This window comes from Gallinula chloropus (assembly GCF_964237585.1).
Source record: "Gallinula chloropus genome assembly, chromosome: 10".
Taxonomy (NCBI): domain Eukaryota; kingdom Metazoa; phylum Chordata; class Aves; order Gruiformes; family Rallidae; genus Gallinula; species Gallinula chloropus.
Window position 1 is genome coordinate 17,200,756 of NC_140095.1, and position 19,317 is coordinate 17,220,072.

General features: G+C 69.2%; 2 protein-coding genes across 3 annotated transcripts; one reads left to right on the forward strand and one right to left on the reverse strand.

Moving 5' to 3' along the window:
* Window positions 1-1,449: 1,449 nt before the first annotated feature.
* DBN1 (drebrin 1) lies at window positions 1,450-12,746 on the forward strand (the record flags this gene model as incomplete). 2 transcript variants are annotated; one of them, XM_084268862.1, is made up of 15 exons in its annotated part: window positions 1,450-1,535; window positions 5,880-5,935; window positions 6,034-6,146; window positions 6,332-6,406; window positions 6,484-6,630; window positions 6,806-6,883; window positions 6,991-7,154; window positions 7,302-7,365; window positions 7,476-7,535; window positions 7,687-7,801; window positions 9,123-9,264; window positions 10,283-10,410; window positions 11,508-12,064; window positions 12,174-12,276; window positions 12,413-12,746. In XM_084268862.1, the coding sequence occupies 15 exons, from the start codon at window positions 1,450-1,452 to the stop codon at window positions 12,481-12,483; spliced, it is 1,959 nt and encodes a 652-aa protein (XP_084124988.1). In that variant the 3' UTR covers window positions 12,484-12,746. The 2 variants fall into 2 exon arrangements, with proteins under 2 accessions (XP_084124988.1, XP_084124989.1); XM_084268863.1 differs by lacking the exon at window positions 9,123-9,264 and having other exon boundaries at window positions 10,279-10,410.
* Window positions 12,747-13,310: 564 nt separating this feature from the next.
* PRR7 (proline rich 7, synaptic) lies at window positions 13,311-14,399 on the reverse strand (the record flags this gene model as incomplete). The annotated part of the gene is made up of 2 exons (XM_084268871.1): window positions 13,311-13,972; window positions 14,102-14,399. The coding sequence occupies 2 exons, from the start codon at window positions 14,397-14,399 to the stop codon at window positions 13,584-13,586; spliced, it is 687 nt and encodes a 228-aa protein (XP_084124997.1). The 3' UTR covers window positions 13,311-13,583.
* Between the last annotated feature and the right edge of the window lie 4,918 nt (window positions 14,400-19,317).

Genomic DNA, 19,317 nt, shown 5'->3' on the forward strand with positions numbered 1-19,317 from the left:
GCAGAGCTGCAGCCAGCCGCCCTCTCTGCGAGGGATCTTCCCTGTGCCGCGGCAAGGCCTGTACCCACTGGGGCTCAGCTCCTTCTGGTTGGTGACCTGTTGCCTCTGGTCCCTACTGATGGCGCCTCTACCACCCAAGGTGCCTCCAGGCTTTGCTGAGAGCAGCTCTTGCCCACCAGCTCTGAGCACCATGTGAGGAGCTGGTGCGCAGGCAGCGGAAGGAGGGTCCCGGGTGGGCTGCGGAGGTGGAGCCTGGGGAGGGGCTGTGGCCGCGCTGCTCAGAGAACAAAGCCTGGCGGCGGTGGGCTCCGGGCTCCCACCATGTCCCCAAGCTGGGTCCCACTGCATCCACCCCCAAAGCCAGCTGGGACGCTTGTGGGGTGCCTGCTGCAGCTCTGGCCCCCGCGCTGGCCCCGGCAGCTGCTCTACAGCTGCTCACAAATTCTTAGGGCGGCTCCTGCTCTGGCCTGGCTTGGAAATGCTGGTGCAAGGAGGGCGTGCAGGCATGGGGGGAGCAGGCAGCACAGGCAGGGCCGGCAGCGCCTTGTCCTGTGTCCTGCTAAGCTTGGGGGGTTTACACAGGCTGTTCTGAGGGACTTGGTTTAAGAAAGGTCACACCGGCATCATCCTGGCGCTCAGGCCCTGTACAGTCCCCACTGCTGCTCTGGCATGGAGACCCCAAGTCCTGGTCTTGGATGCAGGCAGTGCCAGGGGTTGGGGAGGCAGGGTGATGCTGCCTGCCCTGGCAGGAGCATGTGGCCCCTCCTGGGACCCCCCCCGCCCAGAGCCCTGTGCAGGTCAGTGTGAAAGCACAGGGTCTCGGGACAAAGGGGAGCTGAGGGCAGGGGGCTCCCAGCAGGTTATGTACCCAGGGTGAAGGGGCCGTGGGACCCAGGAGGGCTTGGGGTGCAGAGAAGCATCCAGCATGCGAGGTCCCCAGGGTGCAGAGGAGGGGGCAGCACAGGACGCCAGGCCCCAGGACAGTGGGAGCCCAGGGTGCACCGGAGGGTTCTCCAGAGGGAGCTGAGCCCGGTTGCAGTTTTCCAGCGCTGAGGGTCCCTGGGGCGGGGGATGGCTCCGAGCTGCGGGGGCAGAGCAGAGCCCAGGCTGGGAGGGGTCACCGGGGTGCAGGATCCCGGGGGCGCCCCATTAGCGGGGGCGATGCTACCCGCACCCCAGGGGTCCCGGCGCGATGCCCGGCAGCGGGGCCGGCGGGTTGCCCCGGGGGCGCGGCGGGGACCGGGGCGGGGGCGGGGGCCGGGCTGGGGGGGGCGGAGGTGGGGGTGGGGGGGGTAGGGGGGGGCGCGCCGTTCTCGGCGCTAGGACCGGGCGCGGCGGCGGGCGGAGCCTCCCCGCCGCTCGCCCCTCCGCCCGGCCGCTGCGGCAGTGTCTCGGAGGCGGGCAGGCGGCCGGTCCCTCCGGTCCCCCCGGCAGCATCCCGGCCCCGCCATGGCTGGCGTCGGCTTCGCGGCGCACCGCCTGGAGCTGCTCGCCTCCTACCAGGACGTGATCGGCGAGGACAGCCCCACCGACTGGTGAGCGCGCCCGCCGCCGCCGCCGCCGCCCCTTTGTCCCCGCCGCCGCCGCCGCCCTTTGTGCACGGAGCCGCCCGGTAACACCGGCCGCGCCCCGCGCTGCGCTCCCCCCGCCGCCCCGGGCCGGCGGTGTCGGGATCTCCGGCACACAAAGGCGGGCGGGGCGGCGGGGGGGGAGGGGGGGATGTGAAGGTTTGGGGGGGGGTGGGGGGTGCGGGGGGGGGTGTGCCCGGCCCGCCGCCCCCGGTGCCCGCACCTGCCCACCGCCGCCGCACCGGGCCGGGGCGCGGTCCCCGCTTTGTCTGCGCCGGGCCGGCACGTGCGAGCGCCGGGACCCGCCGCCCGCGGGACCCCCCGGCAAGGCACGGCACGGCCCCGACCCTCGTCGGGAGGGGAGCGCGGGGAGCGGGGGGTCCGCGCACGGCGGGGAGGACCCGGGGGTCCCCCCCCACCCAGTGCTTGGGCCGGCCCCAAGTCCCTCGCCATTGTCTGGAGCCGGAGCCGCGGGCAGGGGCGTCCGGGATGGGGGAACGGCGCGCCCCCAGCCCGGCCGGCCCCGCCGGTGCCCCGGCAGCGGGCGGCATCTCTACCCGGGCGGAGCGAGGCCTGCGGCCACGGGGAGGGTGGGGGAACGGATGGATGGAGCCGGCATCCCCCCTCCGGTCCCACCATCCCCAGCTCCCCCAGTTCCCGGGGTACCCTATCCCCGGGGGGCTGCGGCGCGCCGGACCGGGACTGCACCGCCGGGCTGGGGCTGCTGCAGCTCGGGGCGGGGGGTGGCCTCCCCCGGCGGGACCACCCGGGCTGCCCTGCCTGCACCCTCTGTGCTGGGGCCAGGCCAGATCCAGACCCTGCTGCAGCCGGCGCAGGAGCCCCCAAAGAGCATCCTCCCACTGCCACCCTCATTCTCCCAGTGCCCACCCCCATCTCCCAGCCCCATCCGGGTGCCGTACGGCTGGCTGGGGCCGGCTGCCCCTGGGGCCCCCTCTTTGCCCCCCTGGGTACCTGTGTCGTTCGTGGGGGGGATGTTGCTGGCCCCCTGGGATGCATCTCGCTGGACAGAGCCAGGGTGCTGGGCAGCATTGGGTGCTGGGTGCATGCTGTGTATGCTGTTCTCTGGCCAGGGTGCCTATTGTGCATCCATCACCCAACTGAGCGGCACCCACTGCCCAGCTGGGGGGCAAACAGCACCCAGCCGGAGTGCACCCACCCCATAGCAGGGTCCCTGCTCTTGGGGCAGGGCTGGGAGCCCCCCAGGCTGTGTGGGCCTGCTCAGGTCCCCCTCCCTTCCAGCGCTTGGTCTCTGGGGAGCCCCGTGGTCCTGCTGCCAGCCCAAGGGCGCCGTGGGCGAGCACGGTGCATGTTGCTGGCCAGGAGGCAGCTGTCAGCCCTGGGTACATCTTGCTTCCCGGCATCCGCTGCAAAGGAGTCCTTGCTGCCAAAGCTGCTGAGAGCAGCAGAAACGGTTCCCGGGGCCGCCGGGGCCACCCCCCCACCTCTTTGAGAGCTGAACTCCAGCTAGGCAGTGAGCCCCCATCATCCTCATCCTTGGGGGGCGAACTCACCCCATTGTCACCAGCCCCTGCATCCCTGGGACACCGGGGTGCCTGGCACTCTGTGCCAGCGGGAGCAGCAGGGCCCAGTGCCTGGGTGCAGGGTGAGGGGTGATGCTCGGAGGGCTGCACTGGACAGGAGTGATGGGGACCATTGCAAGGAGTGGCCCAGCCTGGCTGAGCCAGGGGCTGTGAGGACGCTGCACCGGAGCCTGGCCCTTGGCTGATGCCAGGGGATGCCGCGCTCTTGCCCAGCCAGGATCCCTGTGTTTAGTCTGGGATTCCCCCCTGCCCTGAGCCCGGTCCTGGAGGGTCCAAGCGTCCCCTCCCCCTGCCCGGCCCCGCGGAGGCTGCTGGGGCCCATTACTCGATCGGAAAGGAATTTGGTGCTGCTTTCTGAGCACGCCGACTCCCTGGAGCTCCCAGCCACATTGGAAACACATGTGCCCGGGCTGGGGCAAGGCAGGCTGGGGCGATGCTCCCCCCCTCGTCAGCCATGATGGCGGGGGGCAGGCAGCAGCTGGTGCCCTGGGTGCTGGCACCCACGGGTGCTGGAGAGCCTGCTCTGTTGAGCATGGGGCCCTGCAAGGGCAGTGGGGCTGCTGTCCCCTTGGCAGGGTGATGGGTGATCCTTGCTGCAGTCCCCTGGCTGTGGAGAGCCCGCCTCCCTGGCTTGCACGGGGCATCTCACCCATGGGTGCCTCACGTGCCTGGAGCTTGGGAAGGGGTGTATGAGCTGGATGGAGGGACTGAAGGCTGTGGAAAGGGGATAAGCTGCCTGTACCCACTGTGGCATGGCTGGTCCCTGCTGCCAGGGCTCGTGGTGATGCTGTTGGGCTATGGGTCCCTGCGGGCATCCCCAGGGGATGCTGCCGGCTCCTGGACTGGAAACATCTGGATCCTCCATCCTGGTGTGGGGTCAGACCATGATGTTGGGCTACATTCAGGGCAGGGCTTTGTTTCTGTGGCGTTGCCCAGGTTGATAGGCCTCTGCTGCCCTGGGAGCATCCCTGGGTGCTGGCAACAGCCCTGTGTTCGGGTGCCACCCTGCATGGCAGGGTCCCCGGGGAGGGGGGCAGAGAGCAGGCAGCGGATGCCCCCAGCACCCACAGACTCCCCAGGCAGCACTGCTACGGCTCTGCCCTACTTGTTTCATCCCATCTGCAGCCAGCTGCATCCCACCCTGCAAGCCCTCCACCCCTTCCTGAGGCCCTGGGCTCCCCCAAACCGCTGCCATCCACCCTCATTCCTGGGGGGATCACAGCAGGACCCCTCCCCAGGCTGGGTCTGCAGTTGCAGGCAGGGATCACGGCTGCAGGCAGGGGCTGCATTTGCCACCCTTCCCCGGTGCAGGCATTGCAGGCGGCGCTTTGCAGCTGCTTTGCTGGCTCCAGGCTGGGAGCCGGCGCCGGCTGGGGCAGCCGATTAGCAGGATCGGGATGTGCGGATTAAAGTCAATCTTGTTGGTGCAATTATCTGCGTCTCGCTGCTGGGGACTCAGGGGGGTGATGGGTGCCAAGGGTGGGGCGAAACAGAGGGAGGGCCCCTCCATGTTAGGTACCCACCTGCCTTCCACTTGTTTTTCAGCTCGCATTGTCCATCCCTGGCCCTGGTTTGGGGAGGGGGGGTAGTGGGGGGGCTCTGCCTGTAGGGACTGCCCCCTCCCCCAGTTCCCATCACAGAGCTCAGCCTCTGGAAGCTGTGAGCTTGGGTGAGGGCAGCTCTGCCCGGCACCGTGGGGATTCTGGCACTCCAGCGAGCACCATGTGGGCACCACCAGCTGAGTGCCGATCAGCAGAGCCGCCTGCCCACCCCAGTGCAGTGATGGGGGGGGGGGGGGGGCGGTGGGTGTCCAGCACGAGCATCCCTGGCTTTCCGGGCGCAGCGCGTGACGGTGGCAGGCAGGTTTGGGTGCCTGCCAGGCCCCGGCAGGTCCCCACTGCCTGCCTGCCTCCCCCGCTCCCCTCCGCTAATCACCTCGTCATTGGGGCGAGCTGCATCCCAGCTGGGATGAGGGGGGGGGGGTGTTGCCATGGTGACGGAGGATGCTGGTTGCCTAGCAACATTCATCCCCTCGCCCACCCGTCCTGGACCGATTCAGCATGAATCCTCCCCCCCCCTCCCTTTAGCTGGCTGCGCACCCCTGGGGTGATGCAGGCAGGCAGGGTCCCCATGGAGCCCCGGAGGGCTGCCAGGGCAGTGCGGGAGCGAGAGGGGGGTTTCCCCATCCGCCAGGAACCGTTTCCAAGGAACAGTCTCCATGACGGCCCCATCACACCCCGGCGGCACATTGATTTGCTGCTGCTGGTGCTCCAGCGTCCTCCCCCGGCCTGGTGCCTGCCAGGCCGGCGGCTCACGCAGCCGGGCACGTGAGCCCCCCCCCCCCTACCACGAGTTCCCTGTCGGGGCATGGGGCTGTCCCCAGAGCTGATGAGGTCGGGCGGGGGGGGGATATAGATATGGGCATGGGAGGAGCTGTGAGGCTGCAGTGGCTTGTGGCACAGCATGGTATTCTGCTGGTCCCTGTGCACAAGTGACCCCTCTGTCCCCAGCCTCAGGACCCTGCCCCAGGGCTGCCAGCCAGCAGGGTGGGGGAACGGGGCCATGTCTCAAGTCCTGCCTGGCAGCTTGGCTCTTTGTGGTAGTGATGAACAAGGGCTTGGACTGTCTGTGGCAGCTTGGGGACATCTGGCTGGTACCTCAGGACCTGCCCTGACCTCAGTGTTATCAGGATGGGGAGGTGGGGGTGCTGCCCCATGCTCCCCATGGCTCACCCATGCTGTCTCCTCAGGGCCCTCTACACATATGAGGATGGCTCCGATGACCTGAAGCTGGCGGCCTCAGGAGGTAAGGTCATGTGTCCCTGCAGCTGGCTTGGCTCTGCCGGCGTCTTCCCATCACCCATCCTGGTGCTGGGTGGACGTGGGCTGACAGTGCTGTGCCAGGTGGAGGTTTGCTGGAGCTCTCTGGCCACTTTGAGATCCAGAAGGTGATGTATGGCTTCTGCAGTGTCAAGGACCCCCAGGCTGTGCTCCCCAAATATGTCCTCGTCAACTGGGTGAGTGTGTGTGTGGGGGGATGCTGCGTGAGGGGGTGTGCCCCTGCTATGGCTGGGTGTGAGGGAGGAGCCCATGGTGGTTGGGGTTGGGGGTGCCCCACAGTCCTGCTGCCCCATGGTGGTTAGTAGGGGTGGGGGTCACCCTGCTGCCCCTACCCAGCTCAGCCCCTCCCTGGCTACCACAGGTGGGCGAGGACGTGCCGGATGCCCGTAAGTGTGCCTGCGCCAGCCACGTGGCCAAGATCGCCGAGTTCTTCCAGGTGGGTGATGCTGGGGAGGGGGACATTGCTGCTGGGGCACCAACCCTGGTCCCTGATGGCCTCTCCCTCCTGACCAGGGCGTGGACGTCATCGTCAACGCCAGCAGCGTGGAGGACATCGACCCGGGAGCCATCGGGCAGCGGCTCTCCAACGGGCTGGCCCGCGTCTCCAGCCCGGTGCTGCACCGCCTGCGGCTGCGGGAGGATGAGAATGCCGAGCCCGTGGTAATGTCCCCATGGTGGCAATGCCAATGATGGTGGCAATGGCAGCAGGTGGCGGGGCATTCATCCCACCCGGGGCTCCTGTCCGCCACCAGCCCATCGCCCCGTGTGCCGCTTACTGTTACCCCCCTCACTGATCCCAGCCCCTCTGCCCCCTCCCACCTCTCCTCCATCCCAGGGCACCACGTACCAGAAAACCGACGCCACCGTGGAGATGAAGCGGCTCAATCGGGAGCAGTTCTGGGAACAAGCCAAGGTGGGGTACAGGGGGTGGTGAGGGGGGACAACCGACGGTCCCCGGGGAGTGGGGTGAGCTGCGGGCGGGCTGATGGGCAGCCCCGTCCTGCCTTCCCCTTCCACCAGAAAGAGGAGGAATTGCGTAAGGAGGAGGAGCGGAAAAAGGCCCTGGATGCCCGGCTGCGGTTCGAACAGGAGCGGATGGAGCAGGAGCGGCTGGAGCAGGAGGAGCGGGAGCGGCGCTACCGGGAGCGGGAGGAGCAGATTGAGGAGCACAGGCACGTCTGGGGGTGCTGGGAAGGGGCTGTGGCACATGCAGGCACAGGAATGTCATGCTCAGGGGATGGCTGGGTACGTGGGTGTTTGTCCCCATCGAGGATGGGGCTGGCAGGAGCTGGTGCTCAGCCCCTTCCCTGTGCCCCCCACCACCACCACAGGCGGAAGCAGCAGAGCATGGAAGCGGAGGAGGCCCGGCAGCGCCTGAAGGAACAGTCCATCTTTGTAAGTGCCGCGGCGGGCACGGGGCCGGGCTGGGAGCCAGCCCTGGCATCGCCCCCCAGGGAAGGGTTTTTCCCAGCCGGGCTGGGGGGTGATGCTATGTCTCTTCCCAGGGGGAGCAGCAAGAGGAGGACGACAGGCAGCAGCTCAGGAAATCGGAGTCAGAGGTGGAGGTGAGCGTGACAGCCGTGCCCACGGCCAGTCCTGGCTCCCCAGCCTCAGTGCCCATAGCTGGATGGGCATCCAGCTGGGGTGCACAGAGGGTGGTCCAACAGCCCAACCTCACCAGGGCAGTGGGTCTCACAGCCTCCCTTGTCCCTGCAGGAGGCTGCTGCCATCATCGCTCAGAGGCCTGACAACCCCCGGGACTTCTTCAAGCAGCAGGAGCGGGTGGCATCAGGCAGCAGCGACGCCATCTCACCGGGCAGCCACAGGACAGGTGAGGGGCTGGGGGCTGCAGGAACCAGGGGAGAGGGGGCACAGACAGGCTGGGGGGTTCTGCAGACTGCAGAGCAGGTGAGTGTGGTACTGCTGGGGCTCCCCGTAGTAGGATCTCAGCAGGATCTGGGGGGCACCAGGGCTTGGTGCGGTGCGGAGACGGGTGTCCCGTTCTGCTGTCCTCAGTGCTGTGATGGTGGGTGCCAGGGGCACGAGGATGGCAGGGGGTCATCCTGCACTGCTGCTGTGCTGCTGCCACCATCACACCTTGTGTCCCTTGCTGCAGGGGCTGGATGCCAGGGGAGGTCTTCTGCAAGGGGAGGTGCATCCTGTTCCCTGGTTGCTCAGGGGCTGTCCACACATCATGGCACTGTCAGGCATTGTGGCAGCTGAGGGACTGGGGTGTAGCTTGGGAAGGGAACTCCTCCTGTGGGATCAGCTAAAACAAGTGGGTGTAAGTGGGGGTACCCCCATGCCCCAGGGAGTGCCCACCAGTGTCCTCACTGCCAGGGTGGGTGCTCTGGCAGTGCAGGATACCTGTCTTTTGGGTATGGTGATTCCAACAGGTCTCTGGCCATGGCAGTGGGGCTGTGCCTGTGGAAGGCTGGCCATGGGATGGGGGAAGCAGGGCAGGGGGTGCCCCACAGGGAAACCAGGCTGCCTGACAGTCTGGAGTACAGCCCTGGGACTCTGTGGCTCTAGGGCAGGGGCTGGCTGTCCTGGTGGACACCTCCAACTGTGGGACCACATCACGGAGCTGTGCTGGGGGTCATGCTGGGATGCTGTGCTGTGGGGGCTGTGCTGGGGGGCTGTGCCGGGGGCTGGGGGGGGGGGCAGCCGGCTGTCATCTGTCTTCTTGCTGTGGGGTCATGCCATGGGTTGTGCCATGGGCTGTGCTATGGGGCTGTGCTGTGGGGTTGTGCTGTGGGTCGTGCTGTGGGCTGTGTGTTGTGGCCAAGCCGTGGGGCAGCGCCGTGGGTTGTGCTGTGGATTCGTGCCGTGGGGCTGTGCTGTGGGTTGTGCTGTGGGTTTGTGCTGTGGGGCCGTGCTGTGTCTGATAGATAGCCCCATGGCTGTGTCTGGCCTCTCTGCCCACCTGGCCACTTAATGCTGCCTCCTGTCTTTCTGTCCTGCTGTCTTTCTGTCTTCCTTTCCTGCCATCCTCCTGTCCTGCTGTCAGTGCTGCCTCCCATCCTGCCGTCCTCCTGTCCCAGTGCCCCAGTGCCCTGGCCCTGCCACGGCCACGCTGAGCAGGGACTGACCCATCTCTTTGCTCTCTCTCTCTCTCTCTTCGTCCGTCTGTCTTGTCTTTCTCTCAGCAGGTCGTCTGCACTGTCCTTTCATAAAGACAGCTGACAGTGGGCCACCTTCTTCCTCCTCCTCCTCCTCCTCCCCCCCACGGACCCCTTTCCCCTATATCACCTGCCACCGCACCCCAAACCTCTCCTCTTTCTTCCCATGTAGGTAGCTGGGAGCTCCCAGGAGCGCAGCTCCAGGTGGCCAAGTCGCGGGCGGCCGCCCCACAGCCCACCCCAGCCCCACAGCACGCCAGGTTGGGGGGTGCCAGGATTGAGCCACAGGACCAATGGCAGAGGCAGCACCCCTCCCATGGGCACCCTGAGGGGTCTGGGCTCCTGTGGACACCCTGCACGTCCCAACTGGGTCTGGCCCCATGGTGGGCACTGTGCCCGCAGGCCGGGGGGGATGCAGCAGGCTGCACCCATGGGGCTGGTTGTGCCCATGGTATGGGGAGGGGGCACCAGGCGGGCTGTGCCCATGGGACAGATGAGGACAGGGCAGAGCTGTGCCCGGGGAGATGATGCTCTGCTGTGGAATGGAGAAGGCTTTTCCTGTGGGATACAGGGGGCATGGGACAGGCTCTGCTCATGGGGTGGGTGGGGGTGGAATAGGTTGTGCCCGTGGGGCGTCTGTCTGTGCCCATGGGGCAGAAGGGGATGGAGCTGGATGTGCCCTGGACTGCGCAGGACTGTGCCCATGGGGCAGCATGGGATGGAAAAGGCTGTGCCCAGGATCATGTGGGGCTGTGCTCATGGGTCAGGAGCTAGGCGGTGCCCAGGACCTTGTGGGGCTGTGCCCCCTGGCCAGGGCGTAGTGGGGCACAGGGCTGTGCCTGCAGAGGAGAGGCTGTGCTGGGGCCCGGCTGGGCGCTGCCACAGCAGGCACGAGGCTGCCTGCTCCTCTACCTGCCCCATGCCAGGGCTGCAGCCGCGGGGGGACGGTGAGGATACTGGGGTTGGGGGAGCAGCACGGTGGTTGCTGCACCCCTGGGTGCCTCTGCTCCGCCACCGCAGGAGGGGACTGCACAGCGGCAGGACCATGGTGACACGCATCTGGCAGTTGCTGGCTGGGTTGGCGTGGGGCAGGGGCAGGAGCAGGGGTGGCACTGGGATGCTGTTTCGCCCCCCACGCCGCGGTGTGGGCAGCCCCATCATGCCCCCCTGTCTCCCTTGTCTGCAGGCAGCCAGTCGGACGCCTACCGCAAGGCCTCGGCAGCGGGCTGCAGCCCCTGCGAGTCCAGCCCGGCCGCCACGCCACAGGGCGAGCCGGGCACCCGCGCCTCGGGCGAAGAGACGCCGACAACGCCCAAAGGTGGGCGCAGGGCTCCCACTCACTGCCTGCCCCGGCCTGGGGCTGCCTGCACACACCCCCCCGCAGCTCCCAGCAGCGTAGTGCCCTGCTGCAGCCCCCTCGCCTCCTCTGCATCTCCCCCCCCCCCCACCGGCACTGCGCACCCTGCCGCAGCCCCCAGCATGGCTCTGAGCCTGTGGCCCTGCCAAGCTCCCTTGCATCTCTCAGCACACCCATGCTGTCCTACCTGTGGCCCTTGGCACCCCCTCCCCACCATCTCTGCTGTGCCCCCCGTCCATTCTCGCCGTATCTGCTGCACCATGCTGGTGCCTCCCAGCCGGCATTGCTGCGTCCCCGCCGTCTCCAGTGCATCCCTGCTGCACCCCTATGCGCACCCACCAGTGCATTGCTCCAGGCAGTGTCTGTCTGACATCACCAGTGCACGCTCCCCCCCCCCACCACCACCCCAGTACATGCCTGACATCTCTGCAGCATCGCCCCAGTGCATGCCCGCTGTCTGCTGTGTCTCCTGGTGTGACCCTGCCTTGTCTGCACCACCTCACCCCCCCAGCACATCCCTGCTGGTGTCGCTGCTTCCCTCGCTGCATCCCTGCTGTCCCCCTGCACCCCAGCCAGCTCTGCTGCAGCCAGCCCCATCTGTCCCTGCTGCAGCCACTGGCGCCTTGGCATCCTTTGGTGCATCCCAGCTCTCCCTTCTTCCCAGTGCACCCCTCCCTGACACAACACCTCCAAGCAGTGCCCAGCCCCATACACACACCCCCTCCACCCCCCCCCCACCCCCACCCACACTGCATCCCCAGTACATCCCCACACACACCTCACACCCCCAACCCCAAAAGGCTCACCCTGCCTCCCCATGTCCCCTTGGTTCCCCAGGAAGAGGTGTGTGCTGTTGGTCCCCTCTCTGCCCAGCCACTCCCACCCATCCCTGCAGCATCTCCCTGTTTTGCCCAAACCAAAGGACACCTCCCACTCCCACGCCCAACCCCCCACTGCAGCCCTGTCCCCTGCTGGGGACACACTGGGTGTCCCCCAGCCCTAGATGGGTGTGTATGGGGGTGTCTATCCCCACTGACTGCTGTGTTTCCCCCTTGCAGACTCCCCCAGCCCCAGCCCCCAGGAGCCTGGGCCAGTCGCCCCCGAGCAGCACTGGCCTTTCCCGGGGCCCGAGGACAAGGCCACCGAGCCCCCTGGGGACGTGCCTGATGCCAGACAGGCATGGACGGCGGGGGGTGATGCCATTGGGGACCTGGTGACCCTGGAGCCCACTGAGCCCTCCCCACCACCCGTGACCACTGAGTCCCAGCCTGGGGAGACCCCCAACCCCGAGAGCCTCATCGACCTGTGGCAGAGCGACGGGGCGACCCCCGCTGCTGCCTGGCCCCTGCCCGCTGCCCCCGTCCCTGAGGGCCCCCCGGCCGTGCTGCCTGAGGAAGGGCCCCTGCTGAGCCTGGATGAGCTGCCCGAGCCCCCCGCCACCTTCTGCGACGCGGAGCAGGAGGAGGAGGAGGAGGCAACTGGCGGGGGGGACTCTCAGCCCCGGGGTCTTGGCTGCCAGCATGCCCCCCAGGAGGATGTCCCAGGCCGAGAGACACCCCCCATCACCAATGGGGAGATGGCCCCCAAGGATGGGACACCAGGTCGTGGGGAGCAGGTGAGCATTACTGGGGGGGGCTGAGGGTGGGGGGGTGTGTGTGTGGTGTGTGTCAGGGGGGTTATGGGGCAGCTGGGGTGGGAGAGTCCTGACTGCAGCCCCCTCCCAGGCCAGTGAGGGCTACTTCAGTCAGTCCCAGGAGGAGGAGGTGCCCCCCCCGGAGGAACCATCGGCCAAAGCTCCCCAGCCAGTCTTCTACAACAAGCCCCCAGGTGAGTGGGAACAGCAATGGGGGGGTGGGGGCGGCAGGGTTTGTCCCACCGTGGGGCTCCCCATGTCACTTGCCTACTCCATGGGACACCCTATGCCACCCTGACATCCCCCCCCCTTCCCTTCCCCCCCCCCTAGAAATTGACATCACGTGCTGGGATGCGGACCCCCTGCCTGAGGAGGAGGAGAGCTTTGGGGGGGACCTGTAAGGCCAGGTCCTGCTGCTGGCGCAGGCAGCCCGCCCCGGCCGGCGCGGGGCGTGAGGGGGCCGCAGCGGGGGCCGGGCTCCCCCCTCGCCCCGCTGGGGCCCCGCAGGATGAGGCCTCTGGGTGGGGGGCTGGCCCGCTGCGCCCCCGCCCCGGGGCACCTTTTACAGCCCCCCCCATCTCTTTCTCTCTTTTTTTAAGTTGTCGGTAGGAGCTGTGTCAGGCCCCCCCCCTCCCCAATCTCCCCCACCCCTATTAGCAGTTGTCTCCCCTCTGCCCCAGCGCCCCTTTGGGGAGGGGGGAACACGTATCCCCTGCTCGGCTGTGGGATGGGGGGGGGGTCTTCATTTTCTTCGTGCCCCCCCCCTCCCTGGGAGCCTCCCCATACTTTGCACGATTTAAAAACAAAAAAAAAGGAATAATAATAATAATAATAAATGAATATGGCAATAAAGTGACCCAACGAGGTGAGGCTGCGGCCGGCGGCGACCCCCCCCCCCCCAAAAAAAACCCTGGCGAGGAGCTGGCGTGGGGCTTTTGCCCTCCCCCCCTCCCCTTTCCTTGCTGGGAGCCCTCTTCCCTCCCGCTTGGCCCCCGCTTGGCCCCTCTCCCCCCCTCCCATCCCCCCCCCCCCCATGGTAACTGTTTTTGGAAAGCACAAGTTCTGTACCGGCGGTGTGCTCATGTCTGTTAATAAATAAAGCGACTCCCACGGGGGCTGCAGCCTGATGTGGGAGGGGACGGGGATGGAGGTGGGGAGGGAATGGGGTGCCCTGCTGCTCTCTGGGGGGGGGGGGAGCCCTGTGATGCCAGCCTGCTGGGAAGCCAACCCGAGCCACAAACTTTTATTCTCAAACTGTAACAAACAAAAAATTTAAGAAACAGAGCAGAGTCCGGGTCCCCAGCACCCCCGGCCATGGGGGGGCCAGCGGGGGCCAGACGGGGAACCAGCCCCTTCCGCGCCGGCGGCAATGGCCCGTGCCAGGGCGGGCGTCCCCAGGGTGACGCGGGCAACCAAAACTAGCCCCCCCCCCCCCCACCTCCCCACTCAGTGCCAGAGGGGCACCCGCGGCAAGGTCCGGGAGGGTCCCCCGGGGCCACCGTTAGACAGCGGTAGTCCTGCCGAAGAGGGGCATGGAGACGGGGAGATGCCAGGGTCCTGGCTCGTAGGTGTCCCTGCTGCTGAGCTCCGAGTCCGTCCAGCTGGGAAACATGCGGGGGGAACACTCTGCCTGCAGGTAGAGGTCCGGGCAGGCAGGGCCGGGGCTGGCCGAGCGGGGCAGGTGCAGCGCCGAACCGTAGCCGGCATCCAGGAAAAGGGGTTTGTAGCTGGGGGGCTGCTCCTGCTTCTCCAGCCGCTCGTGGCTCAGGAAGGGGGCGTTGATTTTGCGGTAGAGCCCCCGTGTGTCCATCAGCACTTCGCTGTACGGCGGGGGGGGCTCCGCCATCAGCAGTGCCTCCTCGTAGCACGGCGGCTTCGACAGGTCCGACTCTGCAAGGCAAAGTCCCCCCGGACCCCGGCTGCCGTCAGCACTGCGCCCCGGCTGTCGTGCCGTATCCCCCCAAAAAAAGGGGGAGGCGTGCGCTCTGGGAATGCCGAGAGCCCCTCCCTGCTCCTTACCGTGCCGGCAGCTCCAGGGCCGGGGGGGTGGGATGTGGTGGGGGTGGTGGTGGTGGGGATCAAGGCGGAGGCGGTGGGGAATGGCGATGCCAGGGGGGCTGCCCCCGTAACCCTCATAGTGCAGCGGCTCCAGCTCCAGCGCGCGCAGGCTCTGCTCCCGCAGCCGCTCCTCCTGCTGCCGCTTCACCCGCCGCCGCAGGTAGCTGCAGAAGCAGCACAGCAGCACGATGAGCCCCCAGATGAGCCAGAAGCCCGCAAAGCAGGTAAGGAAGGTGTAGGTGCCCTGGGACATCACCATCTTGGCTGCCGGCCCTGGGGGGAGGCCCCCCGCTTCTCCCTGCCCTCGGGGTGGGGGACGGGATGCTTAGGGCGGCGGCAGGGTCAGGGTAGGACCCGATGCTGTCAGGACCGCCGAGGGCATCTCCCTGGGTTGTGCCCAGCGGCGTCTCCTCCGGCCCGTGCGTGCCTGCCGTCAAGGGTCCATCCTCGCCATGGAGCTGGGGGGGTCTGGAGCGGGTGGGTCAGACCTGGGTGCGCTGGGTGGGTGGTGGGGCAGGGGGCTGGCGGGGCGGGCGGCAGGGCGACGGGGCCGCCGGGGTCCCGCTGCCCATCGCTGGGAGAGGGCCGCCGGGAAGGGGGCCCTGCAACGAGACAGACACGAGTGTGAGCACAGTGGGGACACGGCTGCCCCGTTCCCATGGTGACTCACTCCACATGCGCAGCGGTGCCCGCAGCCGGCGGGGAGCCGTGCATGGCCCCACGCGCGTCCCCGCTGTCGCCCCCACGGCTGCAAACCCACAGTCCCTCCCAGTGCACCATAATGGCACCGCCGGGCACCCCAAGGCAGGAGACATATGGTGTGGCCCCACATCATTGACACCCTTGAGGCCAGGTCATGGGGCATCTGTTGGCATCCCCCATCCTCCTGCCCACCCAGCGCACCCCAAATTTTGCTGCAGAGCCTGGGCAGATCAGCCCCTGCTGCTCCACACCACCCCATAGCGGGGTGCTTGGGAGAGGAGAAAGGATGCAGAGCCAGCAGCCATCTGCCTGTGGCACGTGGCGCTTGCAGAAGCACATGCACCATGGCCATTGCTGGCCTTGCGGTGCCTAGACAGGGTCAGGGGATGGTGGCACCCTGATATGGGGGTGGGTGGTGATGAGCACCACCAGCCCTGCCAGGTCCCTGCCTTTAGGCAGGCTGACAGCTTGGTCACATCCAACAGGGACAGTGTGTGCCAGGGGCGGGGAGATTGCGGGGGGGCAAGGGCAAACACATCAGCGAGCGGGGACCAGCACCCATGGGTGCTCGCAGGCAGGCACGTCAGCACCTCTGAGACTATCATTGTTGTGGTGTGGGGGAGAAAGGGCTTGCCCACTGGGCAGGAGGGCGAGCGCTGGCATGGTGGTGGTGGCCGAGGGCAAGGCACCCGCAGAGGTGCCATCCCTCCCATGTGCCTCGGCTGGGCGAAGGGGTGTGGGGTGCCCGGCCACACGCGGGACGGGGGTCACCCTGCCGACGAGGGGACTACGGCGGGGTTGGTGACCCGAGGGGCAGTGGGAAGGGCGGTGGGGCTGGAGGGCCAAGCCCAGCCGGAAGGAAGGAGGGATGGGGGAAGGAAGGGGCCCGGGAGCTCTGGCCGCGCTCCGATGGGCAGCGGGTGCTGCTGCAGACAAAAGCCGGGGGCAGAGGGAGCGTCGGGATGTGGGTCTTTGCGGGGGTGGGGTGACATTTCCCGGGGCGCCCCGACCCGCCACCACTCCCCGGTTAAGGCCGGCTCGGTGCGGGCAGAGCTCGCCGGCCCCGGCTGCAACAGGCTCCGCGCCGGCGGCCTGGGTATCCCCGGGAGGGCACCCTGCGGGAAGGGCCGTGGGTCAGGCACCCCGGGAGGGCCCCGTGGGGTAACGGCCGGGGTGACACGGGGGACAGGAGCGGGGCAGCGTGGCGGCGCCTGGGGACCGGGGGCGTTTGCGGCTGGGGCGAGCGGGGCCGGGGACGTGCGGGCTGGGGGAGGCGCGGGGCCGGGCTGGGAGACACCCACGCCGGGCGGGGAGCGGACCGGGCGCCCGGCTGGGAGCAGCCACCGAGCCGGGTCCCGCCGGTACCCCCGGGCCCGTCCCCCTATACCCGGCCGCGGCCTGAGCCCCGCTGCCCGCGTCGCATCCCCGCTCGGTGCCTCCACCGGGAAGGGGACACCCCGGCGGGGACCTCCCCGCTCCCGGTGTCGGGCGCGGCTGCGCCTTCTTCCTCCTCCTCCTCCTCCTCCCCCGGGGCGCGCGCCCGCCGTGGAAGGACCGGAGGCGCGCGCCCCGGTAAGCGCCGCGCGTCTCCGCCCCGGCCCCCGGTTGCGGCGGCCCCGCGCGCCCCCGCCCCGGCCCCGCTGCCTCCGCGCCGCGCAACAGGCGGAGGCGCCGCGCCCGCTCCCTCCGCGGGTCCCGTTACCGGCGGCGGCGCACGTGGCTCAGGCGGCCGGCGGCGGCTCCATAGGGCGGCGGCGGAGGGGAAGGGAGGGGGGAGGGGGGCCCGGTGCGCGCCCGGTGCGCGGCACCGCCGCCGCCTCCCGGCGCTGCCTTTGTCTCCGGTGAGCGCTCCCGCGCCGCCGCCGCGCGCCGCCCCGCCCGGGCTCCCGCCCCGCCGCTCCGCCCCGCCCTCGGCTCGGGGAGGGACCCGGCGGGCCCCCCGAAACCCCCGCCCCGGGACCCGCCGCCGAGCGGGGGCTACCGGGGGTTGGGGGGGGGAGGAGGGGATGTGGGTTAACGGGCGATGCCACGGGAATCCCCCATCCCCCGGGGACCGGCCGCGGGATGCCGGTGGCGTGAGGGCCGTGGCATCCCCGGCGGTGGGGGCCGGGGATCCCCGGGTGACGGCCCCACGGTGCGGTTGGGGTGGCTGCTCTGCCCTGCCCCATGGGGCGATGGCACGGGCTCCCCCGTCCGGTGGCCGCAGGGTGCCGGGGGGTCGCAGCCACCCGATGCCCCGGTGCCAGCTGCAGCCTCCGCGGGGGATGAGGGCCGACGCGGCACAGGGACCGTGGCGGGGGATGGCGGGGGCAGCTCCGCCGCTAACGGGCCCTTAACGGCCCGTGCCGCAGCCACGGGCACTGCGGTGGGACACGTGGCTGTGCCGGGCCAGGGATCCAGCCTGGCCCCGAGGGCGGCAGGGGTCAGGGGTGGCACTGGGTGACACACGGCTGCCCTGGGGACATCCTACGCCTCAGGGGCTGCTCTTTCCCTCGAGCAGATCCCTCGCCAGCTTGGCCCGAGCACTCGTCCCCTCTTCCGCCCGTACTAGGGCTCCCCCCGGGCTTTGCGGTGGGGGACACACACCACACACACAGCACCATCGGTTCTCTGCTGCACCCAAGGCCAGCGGTGACGGCCCCCGCGGAAGAACCCCCGGGCTCCCTGGGACTGCACCACCCCAGGGGCTCCCCCGCCCCCGGCTTCGCCGCGCCCCGGTGCTGCGGGGCTGTACGGGGAGGAGCGGGACGGTATCTTGCGGGGAAGAGCTGTGCCAGCCAAGGGGCCACGGTGCCCGCAGCGTGCCGGGGCCAGAGGCCAGCCGGGTGCCCGGGTGCGGGTGCCCGACGGGGTGCCCCACGCAGGCCGTGACCCCGCCGCCGCTTCCTCCCCGTGGGCAGGGCGGCGGGCGCCCGCTGCGGGCACGCACACACACGGTGCTTTGTTCTGCCAGGGCCCGGCCGGAAGGACTTCCTCCGTCCCGGCCAGGGGATGACCCGGGGAAGCCGGGCGCCGGCGGCCGGCTCCTGCCGGTGGCAGAGCGGAGCGGCTCCGGCAGCCGGCCAAGCCCCGCCGCCACCTCGCTTGGAGCGGGGTCGCGGTCGCCGCGTCTCCCCCGGTCCCCCCTCCCCGGCCTCAGCCCTGACTCACCTTGCTGGAACTCGGCTCCTGCGACTGGACCTCACAGCGCGGCCGCGGCAGCCCGGCAGTGCCGGCTCGGCGATTGTGGGGGTGCCCGAGCAGCACCCACAGCAGGCAGGGGGCTGCGGCCATGCAGGGGGGCTCGGCTGCTCCCTCGGGGCATGGGTAACGCGGAGGTGGGGGGCACGGCGGAGCCCGTGGGCATCGTCAGGCCAGGACGAGCAGGGGGAGCCGGGCCTCCGGCCCCGCCAGCGCCGGGGGCCGGGAGCTGCCTTCCCCTTCCCCACGGCGGCGGGGGGAGGCAGGCGGGGGAGCGCTCCCCGAGCCACATGGTGGGCTGGAGGAGGAGCCGTTGCCCAGGCAACAGCTGAGAGCATCCTTCACCCCTGAAAATCGTGTGCCGGCGCTGGCGCCACAGCCCCACAGCTCGGGGCAGCACCCGGCGCCTCGGGGACCACCCAGAGCTCGCCCAGGGCCTGCCGTGTCCGTGGTGGCCAGGCCTGCCCGTTCCAGGGGTACACCAGCACCCCCTCACCCGCGTGCTGCTCCCCGCCCCAGCAAGGACAGGGATGCAGGCGAGGCACCCCCAAAGCGCCAGGGCTGATACACTGCTGGGCATAGAGCAGCTGGGGGCAGGGTGGGATCTGGGGACAGGCAGAGCCCCTTCCACGCCCTGCTCACGGCTCAGCCAGGGGCTGCCCACACCCCGGCCCTGCCCGCAGAGCTACGCTGGCCCTGTGACAGCCACCACCACCACGATGGTGACCCCAAGACCTCGGTGCCAGGGTGCCACAGCCCAGGCAGTGCCGGCAGGGCAGCAGGAGCATCCCTGGCCGGTGTGGAGGGAGCAGCATATCCCCTGGGCAGTCCCCCTCCCTCCCCCCCGCCCCCCACCCTGCCTGCTTTCCTTCCACGGCTGCAGAAAATTCCTGGATTTTACCCCAAGATGCCCCCTCCGAGTGTGAGAACTCCTCCTCAGCCTGCTCCCATGGCAACTGTTCCCTAGCTACCCAGCCGCACTTGCTATTCTCATCCCGGTGCAGCTGTGTGCGGCCCCCCCCCCCCACCCCTTCCCCGCGCTGCGCACGAGGCTGCCGGGTGCTGCCGCCGGCCCTGGACCCCAAAACATCCACCCTGCCCCTCTTTGCCGGCTGGCACCTGTCATGACCTGCTCAGACCCAGTCCCCCTTCGAGGGGCTGTCCTTTGGGTAAGGAGGCAGTGCTCTGAACAGGCATGAGGTTCCCCCTCTGCACGGGTCCCCCCAAAAGCTGTGAGGCACAGCACCCAAAGGGGAGCAGGGCCCTGGCCCCATAGCACCCCCGTGACAGACCAG